We start from the raw sequence: 25,192 nt of genomic DNA on the forward strand, positions 1-25,192 counted from the left end.
TTTCATCAGACCCTATGTTCCCCGACATCTCTGGGAGGTTATTTGTGTTTTTCTTTGTGAAGACAGAACCAAAATATGTATTTAATTGGCTGCCATTTCTTTGTTCCCCATTATAAATTCCCCTGACTCTGACTGCAAGGGACCTACGCTTGACTTCACCAATCTTTTTCTCTTCACATATCTATAAAAGCTTTTACAGTCAGTTTTTATCTTCCCTGCAAGCTTACTCTCATATTCTATTTTCCCCTTCTTAATTAATCCCTTTGTCCTCCTTTGTTGACTCCTAAACTGCTCCCAATCCTCAGGTTTACTGCTTTTTCTGGCCAATTTATATGTCCTCTCCTTGGATCTTATGCTATCCCTAATTTCCCTTGCTAGCCACGGTTGAGTCACCTTTTTTGTTTTATTTTTATGCCAAACTGGGATGAACAAATTCTGTAGTTCATCCATGCAGTCTTTGAATGTTTGCCATTGCCTATCCACCGTCAACCCTTTGAGTGACATTCCCCAATCAATCCTACCCAACTCGCGCCTCAGACCATCGTAGTTTCCTTTATTTAAATTCAGGACCCTAGTCTCTGAGTCAACTATTTCATTCTCCATCTTAATGAAGAATTCTATCATATTATGATCGCTCCAACCCAAGGGGCCTCGTACAACAAGATTGCTAATTAATCCTTTCTTGTTACATAATACCTGGTCTAAGATGGCCTGATCTCTGGTTGGTTCCTCGACATATTGGTCCAGGAAACCATCCCATAAACACTCCAGGAATTCCTCCTCCACAGTATTGTTACTAATTTGGTTCGCCCAATCTATATTTAGATTAAAGTCACCCATGATGACTGCTGTGCCCTTATTGCACGCTTCTCTAATTTCTCTTTTAATGCCATCCCCAACCTCCGCATTACTGTTTGGAGATCTATATACCACTTCCACTAACGTTTTCTGCCCCTTGGTATTTCTCAGTTCTACCCATACAGATTCCACATCATCAGAGCTAATATCCTTCCTTACAATTGTGTTAATCCCTTCTTTAAGCAACAATGCTACCCCACCTCCCTTTCGTTTTTGCCTATCTTTCCTGAATATTGAATACCCCTGGATGTTAAGTTCCCAGCCTTGGCCACCCTGGAGCCATGTTTCCGTAATCCCAATCAAATCATATTCGTTTACCTCTATTTGCGCAGCTAATTCATCCACCTTATTACGAATGCTCCTCGCATTAAGACACAAAGCCTTCAGGCTTGTTTTTTTAACGCTCTTATACCTATTAGAATTATTATTTACTGTGGCCATGTTTGATTTAAACCGTTGATTTCTCTGACTGCCACTTTTGTTTTTCTCCTTCCTATCTTTTGCTTTTATCCTTGTTTCCCTTTCCTCTGTCCCCCTGCTCAGGTTCCCAACCCCCTGCCATTTTAGTTTAAACCCTCCCCCAGAGCACTAGCAAACACTCCCTCTAGGGCATCGGTCCCGGCCCTGCCCAGGTGCAAACCGTCCGGTTTGATCTGGTCCCACCCCCCCCAGAACTGGTTCCAATGTCCCAGGAATTTGAATCCCTCCCCCTCGCACCATTCCTCTAGCCACGTATTCATCTGAAATATCCTTCTATTTCCACTCTGACTAGCACGTGGCACTGGTAGCAATCTTGAGATTACTACCTTTGAGGCCCTATTTTTTAATTTACCTCCTAACTCCAAATGGCTTACCCCTTATCCTTAGACTGTGACCCCTGGTTCTGGACTCCCCTGCCATCGGGACCATCCTTCTTGCATCTAGTCTGTTTAGTTCTGTTAGAATTTTATAAGTTTCAATGAGATCCCCTCTCATTCTTCTAAACTCTAGTGAATATAAGCCTAATCGACCCAATCTCTCTTCATACGTCATTTCTGCCATCCCAGATATCAGTCTGGTGAATCTTCACTGCACTCCCTCCATGGCAAGAACATCCTTCCTCAGATAAGGCGACCAAAACTGCACACAATACTCAAGGTGTGGTCTCACCAAGGCACTGTACAACTGCAGCAAGACATCCTTGCTCCTGTACTCGAATCCTCTTGCTATGAAGGCCAACATACCATTTGCCTTCTTAACTGCCTGCTGCACCTGCATGCTTACCTTCAGCGACTGGTGCACAAGGACACCCAGGTCTCGTTGCACTTCCCCTTTTCCCAATCTATTGCCGTTCAGATAATAATCTGTCTTCCTGTTTTTGCCACCAAAGTGGATAACCTTGCATTTATCCACATTATACTGCATCTGCCATGTTTCTGCCCAATCACCCAACCTGTCCAAATCATAGTGGAGTTTCTCTGCATCCTCCTCACAGCACACACGCCCACCCAGCTTTGTGTCGTCTGCAAATTTGGAGAGATTACATCTAGTTCCCTCGTCTAGATCATTAATAGCTGGGGAATAGCTGGGGTCCTAGCACCGATCCCTGCGGTACCCCACTGCCTGCCACTCGGAAAAAGACCCGTTTATTCCTACCTCTTTGACCAAGCTTTTGGTTACCTGTCTTAGTATTTCCTAATGTGGCTCGATGTCAAATTTTGTTTGATAATTGCTCCTGTGAACTGCCTTGGGATATTTTACAAAGTTAAAGGCGCTATATAAATGCAAGCAATATCACAAAATGAACCAAGTGAAAGAAGATTGCTGCCATCTTGTGGACACCATCTATAGTTACTGAAATACTAACAATTCAGTGTAGAAGATTGACATTGATAGACTCACTTGTTAATTTTTTCTTCCTCCCTTTAAGGAGTTGATATCCTAAGTTCACCGATTTCCCTAAACAACTGAATTCAGATCAAGCTTGCACTGTGTAGGGAACACCAGGGAGAATGTACATTTTACTGCTTTATGGATAATCAGGTGGAAAGAGGGGAAAATCGGGCATTGAGGCCTACTGCTGCCCTGCACCCACCGGGAATGCTGTTGGCCACCCCTTCCTCGAACTGCATGCAAATAGCGGCAGATGGGAAGGGCCTGAGTCCACAACTGAATTTCCTGGCATCCACCTGGCACTTCCGGGGATTGCCATATGGAAGGTGGCAGTTCATCCTAGAAAATGGCAGTAACAGTCCTAAGGACTACCAATGGAAGGGGAGGTCTTTGTAGCTGCTTCTTTGTTCTCCAATGTGGGCCCCCCAATCCACCTGTGTGGGTCTTAGCTGAGGCCTACAAGGTGGCAATTTCCTGGTTGTCGGGGCTCTTCTGCTCCTTTAAATATCTGGCCACCTTTTCTGGTACTGCAGCGATGGTCCCATTGCCGCACCACCAGGATTTTGTGGCTGTGCACTGGGTGGTGAACCCTAAAGGAGGAAACTGGGTATCAGTGGTATTAGAGTGGCGGAGGGAAGTTCCAGCCCCCCAGAATACTGCCAGTGGGAAGAGAATCCAGCCTAGTTTGTTTGCGCACCAAGACTGTGAAGTGCCTTGGGACATTTTACTGTGTTAAAGGTGCTATAGAAATGCAAGTGTTGTTGTTTAATCTAATTTCTCATCTATTCTGAGACATACCAGCATTGCATTCTGTCGCCTTAATTCCAAAATCCGTTTCTCTTCTTCCTTTGCTTCTTGTTTTCTTTTGGCTTCCTTTTCATAGGAAGCTGCCACGACTGCCAGCACCAGGTTTACGATGTAGTGAGCACCAAACATGACGACGACTATAAAGAATGTAATGTAAAAGGCTCCACTAGCACGAAGTACCTGAAATAAATTGGAGGAAAGTGAATTCTTCAACATTAACATAAAGAATGCACAAAGGGAAGGTGGCATGAATAAAACTTTAACACATGTCATTACATCACCACTGCACGATTGTTAGTAATTGTTACTTGGGATTTTCTCGACTGTTGCATGGTGGCTCAACATAATGTGTAGTCTAATTAAATACTTACAAATAGTTTTTTGTTGCAGTAAATGGGGATCCAAGGGTAGTAGGCTAGCTCTAGGCCGGCAGAATATCGGGAGGCCCAGAGGCGGGCCTGGACCTAAAAGAGGTATGTCGAGGGGTGGGGTCCATTCATGGGGGAGCAAGGGGAAACCCAGTGCAGCAGTGGCCCGGGTGATTTCAGTGCACTCCTGCAACTCCTGGCCCAACAAAAATAAATAAAAACTTACTTTTAGGCTCCTCTTTGGCTGGACTGCCAACTGAAATAGGGCAGAGTGTGCTCAGTGCACGCTCCACCCAGTTCTGCCCTAACATGGAGTTATAGGACCCCGGTGTGCATATTGAAGGGGCCTTCTTCCTGTAACAGGTAGGCCCTTCGGTTGCCCAACAGTAGGCCACTTTGAAGATGGCGGCTGGAGCGCCGCGTAAACAGGGCGGTAAGCCATTTTCAAGGCTGCCCAAGATAAAATCCAATGACTGGGCATCGGGTCTTTTTGCTGCCACCTAATGGGATTCTCTGATGGGTGCAGTTAGGAGGAAGCTCAACGTCATGCCCCTGTTGAGCTCTAAGGGAGTCACTATGGGGAGATGCAAGAGGCAGTGTCCCGGATCTGGTTCAAGGAGAGAATTACTGATTGTTCTGATGCCAATTAACATTTAACTTGATATAAAATCAAACTTCCTTGAACAGAAAACATTATATCAAATTCACATTTATGGTTTACATAGTTACTTATACCCCAGCTGCTAAGTAAGTCCTTACTGTTCAGGAATTGAGGCAAATGGCAACAGCCCTGCAATGGACAGCGGAAGAAAGAAGATAGGATTTATTGCAAGAGATTAAATGTAGCTGCTGTGTTTTGTGCATAAGCATTTGTTGCAGTCTCCTGTTTTATCATCATAGATCTCTCATAGAATACATACCAAGTTATACGTGTTTTCCCAGTAGTCAAGTGTGATGAGTTGAAAGGCTGTAATTAATGCCCATCCAATATTATCAAAATTTGTATATCCATTGTTTGGATTGAATCCAATGCCAGGGATACATGTAAAGTTTGTGGGACATCTCCTGTAAATAAAGTAGTGATATATAGATTCACTTTGGAGTAATGCTTGTGGCTATATAAAACTGATGGGAGCCATTGTAACATTTTTAAATCAGGCTGAAAACAGTCAATACTGCAAAGCCTCTGTTCAGCTGACAGCATTTCAGATTAATATTAATAATAGTCTTATATTGGTGCATCAGTTCAACTTTCTTCCCAACAAATTAAGAGATTAAGGTCGCGGTTTTGCTGACTTCAGTGGGGGGGCGACGTCGATGGCGGGTCCTGACCCCACTGCTAGCTCCATCCCGCTGTGTAAAATGAATTTCCCTTCATTAGGCTTGTTAAGCCCGCTCAGTGCGCTTCCTGGCCATAAGAGGAAATGGGTCTGGTGACGTCATTTGATGACGCGTCATCAGCTGGTTTCCTTAAAGGGATCATGTCCAAATTTATTTTGACATTTTTTGCTGTCAGTGTTCTACAGCACTGAGGTGCTGCAAACACTGACAAGCACTGCACAGAGCTGCACCCAGGCTCTCCCATGACTCCCTCCATATGAGTCACAGCATGCAGGGAGGTCCTCTTCCCTTCCAATGGGCGGAAGAGACCACCCCAGGAGATCAACACAGCATGGTTGCATATTGCAGAGGAGGGCACAAACAGGGATGTGGTCAGGAAGACCTGGGTGCAGTGCCGCAAACGTTTCAATGATCTCAGTAGATCACGAAATGTTAGTACAAAGCCACACTGAACCTCATCCTGCTGTGCCTCTCATCACATCCCCATCACTCTGCCTTCCCTACTCTACTCCTGCACATCCTTACTCACACCAACTTATCTTGGACCTCCACCCATTCCTCTCTATCTATATTATCACATCCCCATCTCACTAGCCACACCTCACACTCACCCTCATCTTAGTCCAATCATACCAACTAACAGCACACAAGGGTAGGCACTTGGGTGTTTTATTCAATGTTCATGTAAAGTTTCTGTTAATGTGCTGTCAAACATTGAAACCTTTATTTTCAACACTTTGCATACTTGGACAGATTTGTGTTAACCTTTGGAAGTGGCTTAGTGAGTTGCAGTGAATGGTGAGACATAACAGTACCCCCCGCAATGGTGATGAGTGTGAAAGGAATGGCTTGGGCATTGTAGTGATGCTTTATGGTGTTGGTGAGGGGTGGTGCCAACCTGGCGCATCATGTGGCAGCCAGGGTGTTCAGCGTCAAGTGAAATAAATCTGGCCATGGTGAGGCCATCCCTGGCAGCAATGTAGTCAGGTGCTGATGCCCTCTGTCCTGTGCAGCACCAGTTGATTGCGGAGAAGGTTGGTGTTGTTGTTGGTGCTGCTGGTGTGCCTGTTGCTGCTGGTGTTGAAGTTGATCATGGTGGGATTCTGAGGACCAAGGTGAGAGAGTATAAAGGGCAACCATGCTGATAGAGTAAATAGCAGCTGAAGTTGAGATGACAGAAGCAATCTGTCAATCGTGATAGAGGTTGCTGCAATGAGGTGACACTGCTGGAGAATTTGCTCCAAACACTTGCAGGCTGCATAAAGCTCAATCTGTCTTCCAAAGGGAGAAAGCAATAGCCTCTCCGCTTGGAAAATGAACAGGTGTGAAGTGGGAGCTTTTATACTACATTTCAAGCTTCACTCATCAGTTGATTCAATGGCCACTCAACTTCTGCCTCAAATTAACAGGCGAGGTCCAGGAGCAGCATGGAAGACGTGGATGAGCTGTTAAAGTCAAAAGGTAAGGTTAAATTCACTCTTAAGGGCTTGTCAACAAGCCAATAATTGTTTAAATTAGGTCCCCTGCCGCTGCCGGGAAAGGCGGTGTGCACGATTTGCCAGTGGGTTTCCGACTCGCTTTCAATTAAATCAAATTTCAGTGCTAACCCGCCACTAATCCCGTCCGCTGAGCACCGGAAAAATCTGCGGCCAGAGTGTTGATAGTATATTGGGCTAATCATAACTTGCTGAAACCGTGTTAATGAGACAGAAGCAACCGCAACATGGGGTCGGTAGACTTACCGCCCTGTTAACGCTGACACTCTGCCTGATGCCACTTTGACAGAGGCCTACTGCTGGGCAGCAGAAGTGGTTGCTTGCTTCAGGCAGTAGGCCCCTTTGATGTATATAGGACCCCGATTGCCATTTTGAGCTAGATCTGGTGTGCGCCATGCATGCTCCGACCAATTTCACTGGCAATGTTGCTGAAAAGGCCCCGAGAAGGTAAGTTTTAAATTATTTTTTGGGGCTAGGTGGAGCACGAGTGTTCCTCCAGGCTTCACAATATTGGGCCACTGCCACCCCCGGCTCACACCCTGCCCAACCACAACATACCCCTTGACTTACCTTTTTGCGGCCCAACGGCCTCTGAGCTGCCTGACATTGGGCCAGCCCAAATCTGACGAGCTGCATCGGGACACCCGTTTAGCATCCGCAGCTCATCAGTTCCTTATAAATGAGGCCCAGACCTCAAAACAGCTCCGCCCTCTTTTACCTTGGAACGGGCCTCCAGTTGACTACCCAAAAGTTAAAATGAACCCCATCAAGTGCATACTATCTCCCTGTGGGGACACATTCCACTTATCTAAATCCAGAGAGCTTAGGTGCATGTTGGCAAAAAACAGAGGCCCTCCTGGAGTTTAATCAACTAAAACCGTGCAGTTTAGAAGTACAGAGCACTGGTGAACTTCACATTCCTTGACACATCCATTATAGCATTGGCTTGCAGTGTTATCTGAAGGTGAGTGAGAAAAATTGCAGCTTCTCCAGGGCCTGGATTACTGTGGACCTGCTTCGTCAGGTATCAGATTACTGAGTCTGCTGTGGAGGGTTGACTCCGTTCCAATTTTCCATCAACAGGCATGTCATTTTGAACCATCTCAACTCCAAGGAAAGACTCCATTTATCCAGAACACCATTCGATAACTGACAAGTGCAGGTTTTAGCCCTCGCTATGGCAGCTACCACAAACTCCTAACAAGTGGCATGGTGAGCAGCATAATTCGCCACTTAATGTGTTCAATAAATACTCATCAAACAGTGGTTCCGTCTGTGAGAGCTGTGACGTTGATTGCCTCTGTGCAATCCAATCGTGGTAGGCACTGAACCCTGGATACATGCTCAGGAATGTGTGGCAGAAAAAAAAGGCAGGTGCAGACGAACCTGCCGGCCACACTCCTGGACCACTGGAGCATTCTCCGCTTTGACAGATTTTCTGTGCTTCCCTCCCCCTCTGCTATTCTGCTGTAAGGGTTCACACATCCACTGGGTTTGAGATACATCTTTTATTTCTCTAATTTCTCTCATTATTGCCTCCTTTTGTCTTGCACTATCGTCACTTCTGTCATTTAATCATCTCCTGTCCTCCATCTATTCACAGACCTCTCTTTTTTTTCTCCCCTCCCCATTTCCCCCAGCTTCTGTTTCTCCTTATCTGTAACATCTTCCAGTTCTGATGAAAGGTAATCAACCTAAAACGTTAACCCTACCTTTCTCTTGCCACAGATGCTGCCTGACCTGCTGAGTGTTTCCAGTATTTTCTGTTTTCATTTCAGATTTCCAGCATCCACAGTATTTTTCTTTTTGGATTGCGTTTCAATTGTGTTTACAGGGATGAGCAACCCAAACACAACTAACCTCTTCATTACTACAGTTTGATCATCTGAACATCATGGCCCAGATTTTGCGGTGGTAATGATGGTGAAACTGTCAGCGTTCACCGTCATTTCCCCTCTAAAACTGACAGCAACTTCAGTATTTATTGCATGCGCAGATCCAGAAGTTGTGGTCAGTCATTCCCTGCTCCACGACAGGTTGCGCTGTGGAACTCCCCAGAGCCGGCAATCAATTCAAATCACACTGAAGGACGAAACCTTCCCCTATTATGCTGGAATATCGCTGTTAAACAACCCCCACCTCCCCCCACACCCCGAAAAAGTTAAGCCTTGCTGCAAGAGATGTAACTGAGCTTTTAATGGCATATTGACTGCTGAACAACTGTTCTGGCCCTGAAAAACGAATTTCATATTTGTGGAATGTCAAATTTTTCCATTAATATGATTAAGAATTACTGTACATGGTTTTTAAAATAATGTTTTTTTAAGTTTGTTTATGATGTTTCAGCTTCTACCGTAATCCTATTTGTATGTCCCAATCTTTATTCTGCTCACTATAATTAAATTAGAAACTGTACATTTTACTTCGTGGTTTGCTGTCTGAAAGAATTCTTCAGTGTGATTGGCGGCTCAGTCTGCTTGATGACATCACTTTTGCTGGACCCTGGAGGTTCACTTGATTTGGCGCCAGATTCAAACAAGGGTCAGGAGAGCTGGAATTCACGTTACAGAGATCACTATATCTTTGTGGGCGGCTTCCTTTGAGGTCAGCAGCAAGCGCCGTTGCTTCGCCGCTAACTGCAACTTCCAGGCCTATATTTACTTTAGTAAGGAGCAGGATTTATCTCTTGAGTGTTTTAGGCAGGAACTGGCCATTAAATTTGCCTAGCTATCACACAAAGCTTTGATATAAATTAAGACTAATGGTCAGCTAATAATAGCATATTGGTCACCTGATTCTTTTGGTATGCTAAGAACACAGGGCCTTATTTTAATAATAGTTATAACTGACATTAGAAAGTGTGGAGGGAGGATTGCCGGGGTTATAGGTGAACAAATGGCCAACAACTAAAGAACCATCTCATAGCAACATTAAGGCAAAGTGAATACTCTACAAAAGATGACAAATCATTCCATCAAGAAATGGAAAGGATGCCATCCATGTAAGGAGTATGTATGGACTTGTACTTGCTGTAGTAATCAGAGCTGGTACAATTTAATGTTTATCTATTACACTTTAGTTTGTGCAGTTCCCTTAACAATAACCTCACTTCATGGTTTAAAGTTAGCAAAGTCAATGCAATAGTTAAGACGTGCTTACCCAGTGCCTGTTCCATTTCCACAAACCATAATGTCAATATCTTCAGTCACAAGCCAGTTAGCTGTAAAAATATATAAGATTCTGTTTAAAAAGGGAATATTCAATGAAAGGGATAATTATGAAGTCTGTCTAAGCATAATATTTTATTTTTGCGTGCCATTTTCTCCTCTTTTCACTAGACAAATATCTAGCAATACCCAATTATTTGTCATACATGGCAAAAATAAATAACATGTTCTCCTGATAGGCCAATTGCTAAATGTATTGGTTAGTATGGAATTGAGCCATACAGACCAGGAGAATCCCTAATTTAGCTGATCTTGGCATTAGAGGTATTATGTCCGTGTGTAATTGAGACACGGACTGCAGGAGTAGGTTACAACAGGTGTTTACTGAGTGGAGACAAAACTGGGACTACTATGCAAAGTTACTTCACAGGTTTATATACAGGGGTGGTCACCACTGGTACTGCAGAATACAGGGGCTGCAGAATATAGTTCCTTCTGCAAAGTACATACACTACAATTCCTCCCCTTTTAGCTAAACAGTACATAACATTTGATTAATAATTAAATAACATATTTACAATTACAGTTGCTAGATATATTAGCTGAAGTTAAGCAATTATAAGTTCAGTCTTTGAGGAGGCTTCCTGATTCTGTCTGGATAACGCCTCTTTGGGGTATCAGGTTCTTCTGGCAAAGTTGATTCGGAATCAATGTCATTGTTTGGTTCGTCTGCTTCCAATATCACCGATTCTGGGGTAGATGCAATTGGTACTTCGGTTTCATCACCAGGTGTATCGGATCGTGGTGTGGAATTGACGTTTTCCAGTGACTCTAGAATCTGGTCAGCATGGCGTCTTACAATGGTCTCTCCAACGTCCACGGTATACATTAGAGGTCCTTGCCGTGTGCAGATCATTCCTGGCTGCCATTTCTCTGTGCGGTAGTCCCGGGCCAAAACTGGTTGACCTATCTTAAAACTCCTGGTCGGCCTTTCATTCATATTCTGAAACTGCCTGTTCTCCACATCTCTTCTGATGTTTGGCTTAATCAAATCCAAGCGGCATCGTAGTCTTCGACTGAAGAACATCATGGCTGGAGTTTGGTTGGTAACCGCATGTGTCGCATTCCGGTAGGCAAACAAGAAGTTATCCACCTTGTGTTGTAGGGGTATGTCTTCATTACACATTGCCTTGATAGCCTTCTTGAATGTTTGAACGAACCTCTCAGCCAATCCATTGGTGGCTGGATGATATGGGGCGGATGTGTAATGCTTAACACCATTGTTCTTTAAGAACCTCCGGAACTCTTCAGACACAAACTGTGGTCCATTGTCGGAGCAAATCTGTTCAGGCAGCCCATTCCTGGCGAATATGGTTCGTAAGACTGTGATAGTTTTTTCTGTGGTGGTTGAGGACATTTTTATTACCTCTGGCCACTTTGAATGTGCATCCACCGCAATTAGAAACATCGAGTCCATAAATGGACCAGCAAAATCAATATGCACCCTTTGCCATGGAGATGAGGGCCACTCCCATGGATGTAGAGGGGCTTGTGGTGGGGCGTTTTGGACCTTCTGGCATCCTGTACAGCTCTTGGTCATCTCTTCGATTTCTCTATCGATTCCCGGCCACCACACAAACACTCTGGCTAAGTTCTTCATTTTTACTCCTCCCAGATGACCCTCATGAAGCTCATTGAGCACTCTATCCTTCAATTTGGGTGGAATTACTACTCTGGATCCACACATCAAGGTTCCTCTGCACACTGACAGCTGTTCTCTTCTCGGCGAGAATGCTGGCAACAGTGGTTCGCCATGTGCTGGCCATCCCTTCACCGTTAAATCAGAGACCCTGGAGAGTGTCAGGTCATTTCGTGTTTCCTTTTCTATGTTTGCATTCGTCACAGGTAGACATTCGACTATGGTCGAGTGGAATATCTCCACAGGATCCACTGCAGGTGTTTCTTCCACCATCAGCAACGGTAGGCGCGACAATCCATCAGCATTCCCATGCTGTTTAGTTCCTTTGTACTCGATGTCATATTGGTGTGCCCCTAGGAAAAGGGACCACCTCTGTAGCCGTTGTGCCGTCATTATCGGGACGCCCTTCTGAGGGTTGAAAATGGAGACAAGAGGTTGATGATCAGTTAGTAGAGTAAATTTCTGACCGTGCTGGTAGTGATTGAACTTCTTCACCCCCCACACCAGGCTGAGGGCCTCTCTGTCAATCTGGGTATAGTTACGCTCGGCTGAAGTTAACGAGTGTGACGCAAAAGCTATCGGCCTCTCTGAACCATCAAGGAATTTATATGACAGTACCGCCCGAACATCGTAGGGAGACGCATCACACGCCAGTCTTATCAGTAGTGATGGGTTGTAGTGAGCCAATACTTCTCTTGAAGTGATTAGGTCTTTACTCTTCTGAAAGGCCCGCTTACATTCATCGCTCCATTTCCATGCTACTCCAGTTTGTAGTAGGGCGTTCAGTGGGTGCAGAATTGTCGACAAATTCGGCAAAAACTTAGGGTAGTAATTCACCAATCCGAGGAATGACCTCAGTTGCAACACATTTTCAGGCGCTGGAGCCTTAACTACCACTTCAATTTTGTCAGGGGACTTATGTAACCCCTCTTCATCAATCACGTGGCCACAATATGATATCTGTTTCTTAAAAAACTCGCACTTGGGGCGATTGGCTCGTAGCCCATGTTCTCTTAGTCTAGTGAGCACCTGCTCTAGGTTGGCAAGGTGTTCACTGTCATCTTCACCTGTCGCTAGGATGTCGTCCAAGGAACACTGAGTCCCCGGAATCCCTTGCGGGACTTGTTCCATCGCTCTTTGCCATATCGCCGGAGCTGATGCTACTCCGAATACCAGTCGATTATACTGGTAAAGACCTTTGTGAGTGTTTATCGTGAGATACTTCCTAGAGGATTCTTCAACCTCCATCTGCAAATATGCTTGTGCTAGGTCAATTTTTTAAAACGCTTCCCTCCAGATAGTGAGGCGAAAATATCTTCTATCCTCGGGAGAGGATACTGTACTGTGTGAAGGACTGGGTTCACCGTCATCTTGAAGTCCCCACAGATGCAGACCTTCCTTGGCTCCTCAGGCTTATTACTTAACGTTTTCTTCATGACAGGAATGATGGGTGTCGCCCACTCGCTCCAGTCTACCTTAGATAACACGCCTGCATTCTCCAGATTCTCCAGCTCTGCCTCGACAGCTGGGCGAATTGCATACGGTACCGGTCTTGCTTTGAAAAACTTGGGAATTGCATTCTCTTCTATTTTTATTGAGGCGGTTACGCCTTTAAGAGTTCCCAGTTCTTGTTGAAATACCTCTTTGGCGTTAGCTAAGATTTTTGCCAATCGTCCAGGTGTGACGTTGTCATCCTTTTTACCAGCCACAGTCAGTGCCTGAATGGAGTGCCAGTCTAAACTTATCTTTCTGATCCATTCACGTCCCAATAACAGTGGTCCACCATCTTGCAATATGTACAGATACAATTTCTGTGTTTCCTTGCCGTTGTATTCAACAGGCACCCTTATTTTTCCTCTGGGGTATACTTTCTGCCCCGTATCTTATGTTCATTAATAACTAGACATTCTTATCATGAACACAGCTAGCTTCTAGCTAGTCATTTATTCAGTACACGTTCTCTAGGTACAGTATCTGTAGAGATGCAGCATGTGTGCTCCTGTGTGCAGGCTGCCATCTTGACTGTTGCCTTGTGGGTAGCCTAGTGCCTCATAGGTAATGTAGTCTTAATATCTATACAGCTGGGTAGTGTAGTCTTATATACATACAGCTATATACAGCTCTACACAGCTCTACGGCTGCACCTAGTGTCCACTATAGAATGACATGTTATTGATCATTACATCCCCCTTTCTTTGAGGTTTAACAAAATCAATATCAATCAACTTTCAAGAAAACAATAAAGATAATATCAGTAACACTTTTGTTAGTGCTATATAAACATAAACATTTTCATAACAGTCAACACATTTTCAAAGCTTTACATTGTACTCAAAGATTAAGTCTATCAGGCTTTTTTACTTCACGTGTGGATCTTCTCAACACGGGTAAGTCTGATGCGTCTTCATGAGTTTGTTCTGGCGGTGAATGACAAGATGCAGTTGCGGCATTGTCATCAATCTGCTCTTGAATAGTCTCTTGTGTTTTTAGGAGGGAACGGCGGTTCCTCCTGAGAATCTGTCCTTCCTCAGTTCTAACAGTGTATGACCTTGGTCCTACTTCCTCAAGAACTGTAGCTTTCCTGTTCCATGCATCTGGATCCTCAATCCTGACAACATCATCCCTTGTCAATGGTTTTAGAGTTTTGGATGACTTGTCATAGTATGATTTCTGTTTCAGCTTTAACTGTTGAAGTCTCTGTCTCAGTTCCTCACTTTGCTGTTCTTTTGCACAGCAGGGTAGCGTGGTGCGCAACTTGCGACCCATTAGTAGTTCAGCAGGTGAAGAACCACAGTCTAAAGGTGAGGCTCGGTAGCTCAGCAGGGCGAGATAAGGATCAGACTTGCTTTCTGTCGCTTTCTTCAGTAGCTGCTTGAGAACTTGAACACCTTTCTCTGCCTTACCATTTGACTGAGCATACAAAGGACTGGATGTGATGTGCTGAAAGTCATAATGTGCTGCAAACTGTTGCCACTCCTTACAGTTGAAGCACGGACCATTGTCGCTAATGGCAATCCTGGGAATTCCATGTCTGGCGAAGATGGATTTCACATGCATTATGACACTGCTTGCTGTGGTGCTTGAGAGCAGTGCCATATTGATGCGCCATCAATTACTCAAAAGACTGAAGTTGAGCGAGTAACAATCAGGCTTTTATTAACTAAAGAATGAAGGTCTTGTCTCGAGTGGTCGACCCGTCCAGAATACTAAGGGACTGGGAGGTAGTCACTTATATACCTGGAATAGTGGGAGGAGTCAGCCGAGGCATGTCCAGACCTGTACCTAGTGGAATACACATACAGACACAGACAGGTATGACAGTGGTTTACCACATTCACCCCTTGTTTAAAAATGAGTCCGGCGGGGTGAAGTGTATTTAAAAGTTCGTGTATTGGAGTCTCTCCGGAGGTCTTGTCTGCCGCTGTGATCGACGTGGCGACGGCAGGGGTGGTGGAGCTTCCGGCGTCGCGTCCCGTGTAGGCTGGGGCCCTGGAGTGTAGTCCTCGTGGGTGACGGTCCAAGGCGAGCCGGCTGCTGGGGTTGGATATCGGGTCGTGGGGGGGGGTGGTAATGGGTAGTGGGTTACAGCGGTCCCCGAGGGTGCGAGGTCTCGTATGGAGACTGTGTCCTCCCGCCCGTCCGGGTACGCAATGTAAGCGTACTGGGGGTTGGCGTGGAGGAGGTCGACCCTCTCGACCAGGGGGTCCGTTTTATTGGCCCTCACGTGTCTTCTCAGTAGTACCGGCCCTGGGGACGTCAGCCATGGCGGTAACGATGTCCCCGATGTGGACTTCCTTGGGAAGACAAACATTTTCTCGTGAGGGGTGGCATTGGTGGCAGTGCAGAGAAGTGACCGAATCGAGTGGAGCGCATCGGGGAGCACCTCCTGCCAGCGGGAGGTCGGAAGGCCCCTAGACTTTAAGGCTAGTAGGGCAGCCTTCCAAACAGTTGCATTCTCTCTTTCCACCTGTCCGTTCCCCCGGGGGTTGTAACTGGTGGTCCTGCTTGTGGCTATACCCCTAGCGAGCAGGTACTGGCGGAGTTCGTCGCTCATAAACGATGAGCCCCGGTCGCTATGGATATAGCTGGGGAAACCGAACAGGGTGAAGAGGCTGTTCAGACATTTAATGACCGTGGCACTGGTCATGTCCGGGCAGGGGATAGCGAACGGGAACCGGGAGTACTCGTCAATGATGTTGAGGAAGTACACATTGCGGTCGGAGGAGGGGAGAGGCCCTTTAAAATCGACGCTCAGGCGTTCGAAAGGGCGAGTGGCTTTTATCAGGTGGGCTCTGTCTGGTCTATAAAAGTGCGGTTTGCACTCAGCGCAGACTTGGCAGTTCTTGGTCATGGTCCTGACCTCCTCAATGGAGTAAGGCAGGTTGCGGGCCTTGATGAAGTGGAAGAACCTGGTGACCCCCGGGTGGCAGAGGTCATTGTGGAGGGCCCTCAGCCTATCGATCTGCGCGCTGGCGCAGGTGCCACGCGATAGGGCATCTGGGGGTTCATTGAGCTTCCCAGGCCGGTACAAGATCTCGTAATTGTAGGTGGAAAGTTCGATTCTCCACCTCAAGATCTTGTCATTTTTGATTTTGCCCCTCTGCTTGTTGTTGAACATAAAAGCAACTGAACGCTGGTCAGTGAGCAGGGTAAATCGTTTTCCGGCCAGGTAGTGCCTCCAATGACGCACAGCCTCCACGATAGCCTGGGCCTCCTTCTCGACCGCGGAGTGTCTGGTCTCCGGGCCCTGGAGGGTTCGTGAGAAGAATGCCACAGGTCTCCCCGCCTGATTAAGGGTGGCGGCCAGAGCGAAGTCGGACGCATCGCTTTCCACCTGGAAGGGGATGGATTCGTCCACTGCGTGCATGGTGGCTTTGGCAATGTCTTCCTTGATACGGTGGAAGGCTAAGCGGGCCTCTGCCGTCACGGGAAAAGAGGTGGACTTGATCAGCGGACGGGCTTTGTCTGCATAGTAGGGGACCCACTGAGCGTAGTAGGAAAAAAACCCTAGGCACCTCTTCAGAGCTTTTAGGCAGTGGGGCAGTGGGAGTTCCATAAGGGGACGCATCCGGTCCGGGTCGGGACCGATGACCCCGTGTTCTACAACACAGCCAAGGATGGCGAGGCGGTCTGTGCGGAATATGCACTTCTCCTTGTTATATGTCAGGTTCAGGAGTTGGGCGGTGCGGAGGAATTTCTCGAGGTTTGCGTCATGGTCCTGCAAGTCATGGCCGCAGATGGTCACATTATCTAGGTAAGGGAAAGTGGCCTGCAGCTCGTTTTGATCGACCATCCGGTCCATCTCCCTTTGGAAGACGGAGACCCCGTTGGTAACGCCGAAGGGAACCCTAAGGAAGTGATAGAGGCGGCCGTTTGCCTCAAAAGCAGTATACTGGCGGTCTTCAGGGCTGATGGGGAGCTGGTGGTACGCTGATTTCAGGTCAATGGTCGAAAAGACGCGGTACTGCGCGATCTGGTTGACCATGTCAGCTATGCGGGGGAGTGGGTAGGCGTCCAGCAGGGTGTAGCGGTTTATTGTTTGGCTGTAGTCGATGACCAGGCGTTGTTTCTCGCCGGTCTTAACGACCACAACCTGGGCTCGCCAGGGGCTGGAGCTGCCCTCAATAATCCCCTCCTTCAGGAGCCGTTCCACTTCGGTTTTGATGAAAACCCTGTCCCCGGCACTGTATCGCCTGCTCTTTGTGGCGATGGGCTTACAGTCGGGGGTGAGGTTGGCAAACAGTGGGGGGGGTGGGACTCTGAGTGTGGAGAGGTTGCATCTAGTGCGCGGCGGGCAATTTGGAGGCTGCTGGCTGCGGACTGTGAGTGGGGGGAGGGGGCCACCGTACGCCATCGTAACGCTTTTGAGGTGGCACTGGAAATCCAACCCCAGTAGAACGGCAGCGCAGAGGTCGGGCAGGACCAGGAGTTTAAAATTATTGAACACAGTCCCGTCTACTACTAGTGTCACCACGCAGTAGCCGCCAATGTCCGCTGACTGGGACTCGGAGGCCATAGAAATCCGCTGGTGCGCAGGCAGGACTGGGAGAGAGCAACGCCGCACCGTGTCGGGGTGGATGAAGCTCTCTGTGCTCCCGGAGTCAAAAAGGCAGTTTATTGCATGGCCGTTTACCTTAACGTCCATTTTGGACCGAGCTAGCTGGTGCGGTCTCGTTTGGTCCAGCGTCACAGAGTCCAGCGTAGGGGTCGGTGTGTCGCTGCGAGTATCAGATGGGGGGGGGGTTGGCGGTCTGCTGCGTCCCGGCTGGTGTCCAAGATGGCGGCGCCCATGATTCCCATGTGGCTGGAGTCGTCCAAGATGGCTGCTGCTGCGGTGGTTCGCACATGGCTGGGGAGGCCCAAGATGGCGGCTCGCACAGCCCACACGCGGCGCTGCTGGCGTTCGGGGTGGCTTTGGCCTTGCAGACGCTGGCGTAGTGTCCCTTTTTCCCGCAGCCCGAGCAGGTTGCATTCTTCGCCGGGCAGCGCGCTCTGGGGTGTTTGGCCTGGCCACAGAAGTAGCATTTCTGGCCTTGGGATACTGCTGTCTGGCTTTGGGACACTGCTGCGGTAGTTGGGCCGTTGTTGGGCTGTGGCTGGGGTGGCACGGTGCTATGGGGCTGTCCTACCGTGTCCCAGGTTGTCGTTCCCCGCGGCGTCCACGGTGCAGAGGAGTAGGCATCCATGCCCCGGAAGGCTGCGTCCAGCGTTAGTGCGATGTCGGAGGCTTTGTCGAGGGTGAGGTCACTCTGCTCCAGCAGTCGCTGTCGGGTGTAGTTGGACCTGTGGCCCGCTACGAAGGCATCCCGGATCAGTTCCTCCGTGTACTTAGTGGGCGTTACCGCCTTACACCCACAGGCCCGGCCAAGCACGGACAGTGCTTGGAGGTATTCCTCAGTCGATTCCCCAGGTTGTTGCTTGCGACTCCCCAGAAGGTGCCTAGCGTATACTTCGTTCACAGGGCGCGTGTACTGGGTCTTGAGGAGCTGGAGGGCGGCTGTGTACGAGGTCGCGTCCCGGATGACTGAGTACACTCGGTGGTTCACCTTGGAGATCAGGACAGACAGTTTGTCCGCATCCGTTTCGACCGCAGTGGAGGCAGTCAGGAATGTCTCGAAGCACGTGAGCCAGTGAGCAAACTTGGTGGAAGCGTCCGCTTCCCGACTGTCCAGGTCCAGGCATGCTGGTGTGAGGATCTTCTCCATTATAAAAAATTTAGTTAATAAAATTGATGCGCCATCAATTACTCAAAAGACTGAAGTTGAGCGAGTAACAATCAGGCTTTTATTAACTAAAGAATGAAGGTCTTGTCTCGAGTGGTCGACCCGTCCAGAATACTAAGGGACTGGGAGGTAGTCACTTATATACCTGGAATAGTGGGAGGAGTCAGCCGAGGCATGTCCAGACCTGTACCTAGTGGAATACACATACAGACACAGACAGGTATGACAGTGGTTTACCACACATCTCAGGATAGTTAGAATAGTAGTCAATCACTATTAGATAGTCTTTACCATTTAAATGAAAAAGGTCCATACCAACCTTTTGCCATGGTGCTGTTGGTATGTCAGCTACTATCATTGGTTCCTTTGCTTGTTTGTTTTGGTGTTTCTGACATGTCTCACATTTGCCTATCATGTTCTCAATGTCCTTATTTATGCCAGGCCAATAAACAGTGTCTCTTGCCCTCCTTTTGCATTTTCAATTCCGAGGTGTCCTTCATGAATCCTTTTGAGCATGTCTTGACATAGAGCCTGTGGAATGACTATTCTGTTCTGTTTTAGTAATGGTCCACTTGCGACACTCAATTCTGACCTTATGTGAAAATATTTTGGACAGGAACCTTTTGGCCAACCATGATGAATATTCTCTATTACTGTTTGTAATACTGTATCTTTTACTGTTTCTTCTGCTATTTGCTTTGATTTTGTGTCTGACACGGGCAGCGCGGCAGTGACCATACTCACATGAACTTCCACGTCTTCTTCAGTAGAGCTCACATGATTCATTGTGGGTGCTCGGGATAGTGCATCTGCTAACACTATGTATTTGCCTGGTGTGTAGATCAGTTCAAAGTCATATCTTTGCAGCTTCATCATGAGTCGTTGAATCCTTGGAGACATCTCATTCAGGTTCTTTTTTATGATGGCAACCAGAGGGCTGTGGTCTGTCTCAACTGTGAAGGTGGGAAGTCCATATATGTAGCCATGAAACTTTTCTAGTCCAACTACCAAGCCTAGACATTCCTTTTCAATCTGGGCGTATCGACACTCAGTATCAGTCATAGACCTGGAGGCATAGGCAACAGGCTTCCAATCTTCACCCTCTGCTTGTAGCAAGACCGCTCCTAGGCCATCTTTTGATGCATCTGTTGACACTTTGATTCTTTTTGTTGGGTCAAAGAAGGTGAGTACAGGTGTGGTTGTCAGCACTGTTTTGAGGTTTATCCACTCTTGTTCATGTCTTTCTGTCCATGCAAACTCATTTGTTTTATGTAGCAGGTCTCGCAGACAGGCTGTCTTGGCTGACAAGTTAGGAATGAACTTTCCAATGAAGTTGATCATCCCCATGATGCGTAGCACTCCTTTTTTGTCAGTGGGTCGGGGCATTTTGAGTATGGCGTTTACTTTTTCCATATCTGGCTCTATTCCTTTACCAGATAGATTATCTCCTAGGAAAGTGACTTCCTGGACGCCAAACTGACACTTGGCTTTGTTGAGCTTCAGTCCATCCCAGCGTATGTTCTGTAGCACTTTAGTCAGTCTCTCATTGTGTTCTTTCAGTGTGGAGCCCCAGATGATGATGTCATCAACATAGACCCAAACTCCTTCCAGACCTTCAATTATGTGTTCCATCACTCTATGAAAGATTTCAGATGCAGATATTATCCCGAAAGGCATTCTGAGGAAACAATACCTGCCAAACGGTGTATTGAAGATACAATATTTGGTGCTCTCTTCATCCAGTTTTAGTTGCCAAAATCCTTGTGAGGCATCAAGCTTTGTAAAGTATCTGGCACCTGACATTTCACTGGTGATTTCTTCTTGCTTGGGAATCTGGTAGTGTTCACGTTTTATGTTTGCATTTAAGTCCTTTGGATCAATGCATATTCTTAGATCATTGTTCTTTTTCTTTACACATACCATGGAGTTAACCCAGTCTGTTGGCTCTTTGACTTTCCTGATGACTCCTAGTGTGGTCATTCTGTCCAGTTCATTCTTGAGCCGGTCACGCAGGGGAGCTGGAACTCTTTGTGGAGCATGTACCACTGGCTGAGCATCCTCCTTTAGCTGGATCTTGTAAGTGAATGGTAGAACTCCAAATCCTTTGAACACATCCTGGAAATTATTCACTACAGAATCCACCGAGTCATCTGGTCTGCTTATGGCACAGTTTATACGGTAGACTCTCTTGACCAGTTCTAAGTCCTCACAAGCTTTGTCACCCAGCAGTGAATCAAGTCTTTCAGCCACAACAGAAAACATGAGATGATGCACTTTGTCTTTGACTGTCACTTTAAATCTGCATACACCTAAGCTATCTATTTTTTGTCCATTATAGTCCTTCAGTAGTACTGACTTTTTCTGTATTTTGGGCTTTTCTTTCATATTGTTAATGTCACTCATACTGATTAAGTTTGCTTTTGCCCCAGTGTTTAGTTTCAAGGTAACTAATGCTCCATTTACCTGCAGTGGGATCATCCATTTGTCCTCTTTTACTGCATTAACTTTATGTTCAGCATTGTCCATTTCTGAGGGCTGCACATTTTCTGTATCCTTTTTGATATTGTCACATGACACCATTCCTACAAAAAATGTCTCACTTAAATCAGTGTCCTCAATTACATTAACTCGTTGCCCTTTCTTAGTTTTTACTTTTGAAAAGCATTGTTTGGCAAAGTGATTCTTTCCATTACACTTTGTGCACATTTTTCCAAACGCTGGGCATTGTCTTAACTGGTGTTTATAACCACAGCGTTTACAATTAAAAATTTCATCCTCCGATTGCTTTTCATTTCTGTTCTGCCCACGTTTCTTCCCCTTGTAGGACACAGCACCGACATTATCACTCATTACAATCGCATCATTATTGATTTCACTGAAAGTCTTCGTGTGCTTTCGAGCTAGTTCGCTGGCTTGGCATATTTTCACTGCATTTTCCACATTTAGTTCGGTTTCTCTCAACAGACGTTCCCTTACTTTTTTATCATGAATACCAAACACAATCTGGTCACGAATCATGGATGCTTTGAGCTCAGAGAAATTACATGTCTGTGCTTTCAGTTTCAGATCAATTATAAAGCTATCAAAAGTCTCATTTTGCTGCTGTGTCCTTGAACAGAACATGTATCTTTCATAGGTCTCATTCTTTTTGGGAGAACAATGTGCATCAAATTTCTTTAGCACATCGTCTAATTTGTCTCTGTTCTCCGCTGGATTAAATACAAATGTATTAAATACCTCTATCGCCTGTGGGCCTGCAACCGTAAGCAGCAACGCTATCTTCCTTGCGTCTGGCTTCGTACCGAATCCGATGGCTGCAATGTAGAGTTTGAATTGTTGTTTAAAAGTCTGCCAGTTGTAGTCGATGTTTCCTGTGAGTTTAAAATGCTCTGGTGGCTTCAAATTCCCCATGTCGCTTTTCACAATTTTCAGCAGATCTTCACCACCCTGGTACCATCTTATGTTCATTAATAACTAGACATTCTTATTATGAACACAGCTAGCTTCTAGCTAGTCATTTATTCAGTACACGTTCTCTAGGTACAGTATCTGTAGAGATGCAGCATGTGTGCTCCTGTGTGCAGGCTGCCATCTTGACTGTTGCCTTGTGGGTAGCCTAGTGCCTCATAGGTAATGTAGTCTTAATATCTATACAGCTGGGTAGTGTAGTCTTATATACATACAGCTATATACAGCTCTACACAGCTCTACGGCTCCACCTAGTGTCCACTATAGAATGACATGTTATTGATCATTACACCATATACGTCTTCAAGACAATGGATGTCTCTTTCAAGGGTATGTGTGAGAATAGCCGCTCGTAGTCTCGTCGATTCATGACGGTCAGAGCTGATCCTGTATCCAATTCCATTTTGACTTGGGACCCTGCTATCGTGAGGGTGACCCAAATGGTTCGGTGATCCTCTTTTGCGATTATGTTGTGAAGTTTGAGACAGCTTAGTCTCTTGTTCCCGGATTCACTATCGCTCTTCTGGTCTTCGGAACTACTGTCCGTCATCTTTTGTATTGTCCTGTACTGTTCCTTAGTAGCCTTTTTGTTGTCGTTAGTCTTCTTTCCAGACCTGCAAACTCGTGCAATGTGTCCCATCTTCCCACATTGCCTGCATATTTTGTCCTTGGACCAGCAGCCCTTCTGGTCATGGGTTGTTCTGCCGCAGTGATAAAATTTTTCAAATCCCCGTGTCATTTCATGGGTGCTGTATTCTTGTGGCTTTTGCTGTATTTCCGCAGCTCCCCTTGCTGCTGCTTCGTACGATACTGCCACGCTGAAAGCCTTATCTAGCGTCAGCTCTTTCTCTGAGAGTAACCTCTTCTGGGTTCCTTCACTCAGGAGTCCACAGACAAATTTGTCCCATAGGGTATCTGCCAGTCCTGCTCTGAACTGGCAGTGCTTTGATAGCTTGCATAGTTCCGTAAGGTAATCAGCATTGCTCTCCTCTTTATGCTGATTTCTCTTGTGGAATTTAAATCTTTCTGCTATCAGCAGCGGTGTAGGATTTAGGTGTTCCTGTAGGATATCAACAATTTCGTTAAAACTCTTCGCCATCGGTTTGGCTGGAGTGATCAGGTTCCGCAATAGGCCGTACGTTCTTGCGCCCATTAAGTTTAGTAGTACCGATGCCTTTTTCTCATTGGCTACTTCATTTGCCTTGCAATATACTTCGACTCTTTCCACATACGTGGTCCAGTCTTCTATTGCATTATCGAAGGCAGTGATATTGCCAGTCTTCAGCATCTTGGAAATCTAAGATGGCACCTCCCGCGCTTTGCCTTCTTCCCCGATTGAGCAAAATGGCGCCTCCTGCGCTTTGCCTTCTTCCCCGCTGGATTAAGATGGCGCCTCCCGCGCTTTCTGTCTTCTCCGCTGCTGCTAGCACTGTTACTGGCGTTTTATGCCTTGATGGCGACGCCCTATGGTCTTCACGCACTTCCCCCCCCTGCGCTGCTGCCAACGCCGCTCTCCGCGGTCCCCGTGGCAAACTGCAGCTCCTCGCGGCTTTCTGCGCTTCTAATTTCTTTTATTTTCCCGTCATCAGAGCAAACCCTCCGGGACACTTTCCTCCCTCTTCTCGGGTCTGTACGCTGCCTGGCTTCATAGCACCGGCCGCGCCCTGTGTGCTCCACCCTCTCTCTCTCTCTCCTCTTCCCGACAATGCTGCTCGGCCCCGTTGAAAAGCCACTCGATCGAGCTCTAGCTCGCCGCAGCCCAGGAAGGATCAGTGTACTACCTGCCACCAGCCCGATTAGCTGGAACACCATAGACAGGATAACCAAGCCCCGCTCTCGACAGCCTCTCCTGCAAATCTTCAACTCCGATGAATCAGAGGCGGTTGTCCACAGTCGACGCCCGTTTCTTCTGTTTGTTTTTTTTTTCTTTCTTCTTTCTGGCCTCGACCTCCAACAACTTCACTTCAGGGATGGCTCCCCATGAGGTGGTGGAGAACTGTAGGTAAGTTCGGATCTGCTCGTCGCCAGTATTATGTCCATGTGTAATTGAGACACGGACTGCAGGAGTAGGTTACAACAGGTGTTTACTGAGTGGAGACAAAACTGGAACTACTATGTAAAGTTAATACACAGGCTTATATATAGGGGTGGTCACTACCGGTACTGCAGTATACAGGGGCTGCAGAATATAGTTCCTTCTGCAAAGTACATACACTACAAGAGGCCCACAACAATTGGTTTCAATATCCCTGAGCTGGGTAGAGGGGAAAAAAAATCAGCTAGGGTTCCTATTTTGAGGCTTGCTCAATGGCTCATTTGGTAAACCCAATGAGTAGCTGAGCCACACTAATCAGGAAGTTCCTGATTCAATACCTGTACTTAGTTTGCAGACCTCAGCAATCCTATATTAGGAAGGGGAAAATTTGCCAGAGTTTCAGCTCTTGATCATTACCTAATGATTTCCATTGAAAGTCTGCTTGGGTGGAACTTGGGTACGGGCAGGATCGGGCTCAGCTCTGATGTGGTCCAAACAGTACTGTCAAGGTTCACACAAGGATAATGGCTATTTGTGCGAGGTACTGAAGAATACTCATGCAACTGTACCCCAGCAAGGAGTCAATGCCTTCATGAGTGGGGAAAAGTAGGGTTGGCCTTGGCTGTGATGCCCCTACAGCAAGAACAATAACTACTTGCAGTTACATAGCAACTTTAATGCAGAGAAACATTTCTAGGTGATTTGTAGAGGCATAAATAAAAATGGATGCCGAGCGAAAGGTGACTGAAAGCTAGGTCCAAGAGGTGTGTTCAAAAGGAGGAGAAGGAGGTATGGAGGCAGAGGGGTTTAGGGATAGAGCACGGAGCCTAAGGTGGCTAAAGGCATGGCTGCCAATGC

The 25,192-nt window shown here is 46.7% G+C and overlaps 1 protein-coding gene across 1 annotated transcript in view; it reads right to left on the reverse strand.

The window, feature by feature from the left end:
• LOC147123410 (sodium channel protein PaFPC1-like) overlaps window positions 1-25,192 on the reverse strand; it is a 57,272-nt gene that overhangs the window by 23,907 nt on the left and 8,173 nt on the right. Inside the window, 3 exon segments of the mRNA XM_085972510.1 lie at window positions 3,529-3,717; window positions 4,826-4,970; window positions 9,902-9,962. Of these exon segments, the coding sequence (XP_085828636.1) occupies window positions 3,529-3,717; window positions 4,826-4,970; window positions 9,902-9,962 (395 nt within the window).

This window comes from Somniosus microcephalus, chromosome 2 (genome assembly GCF_052327205.1).
Source record: "Somniosus microcephalus isolate GS21.2 chromosome 2, FLI_Smic_1.0, whole genome shotgun sequence".
Taxonomy (NCBI): domain Eukaryota; kingdom Metazoa; phylum Chordata; class Chondrichthyes; order Squaliformes; family Somniosidae; genus Somniosus; species Somniosus microcephalus.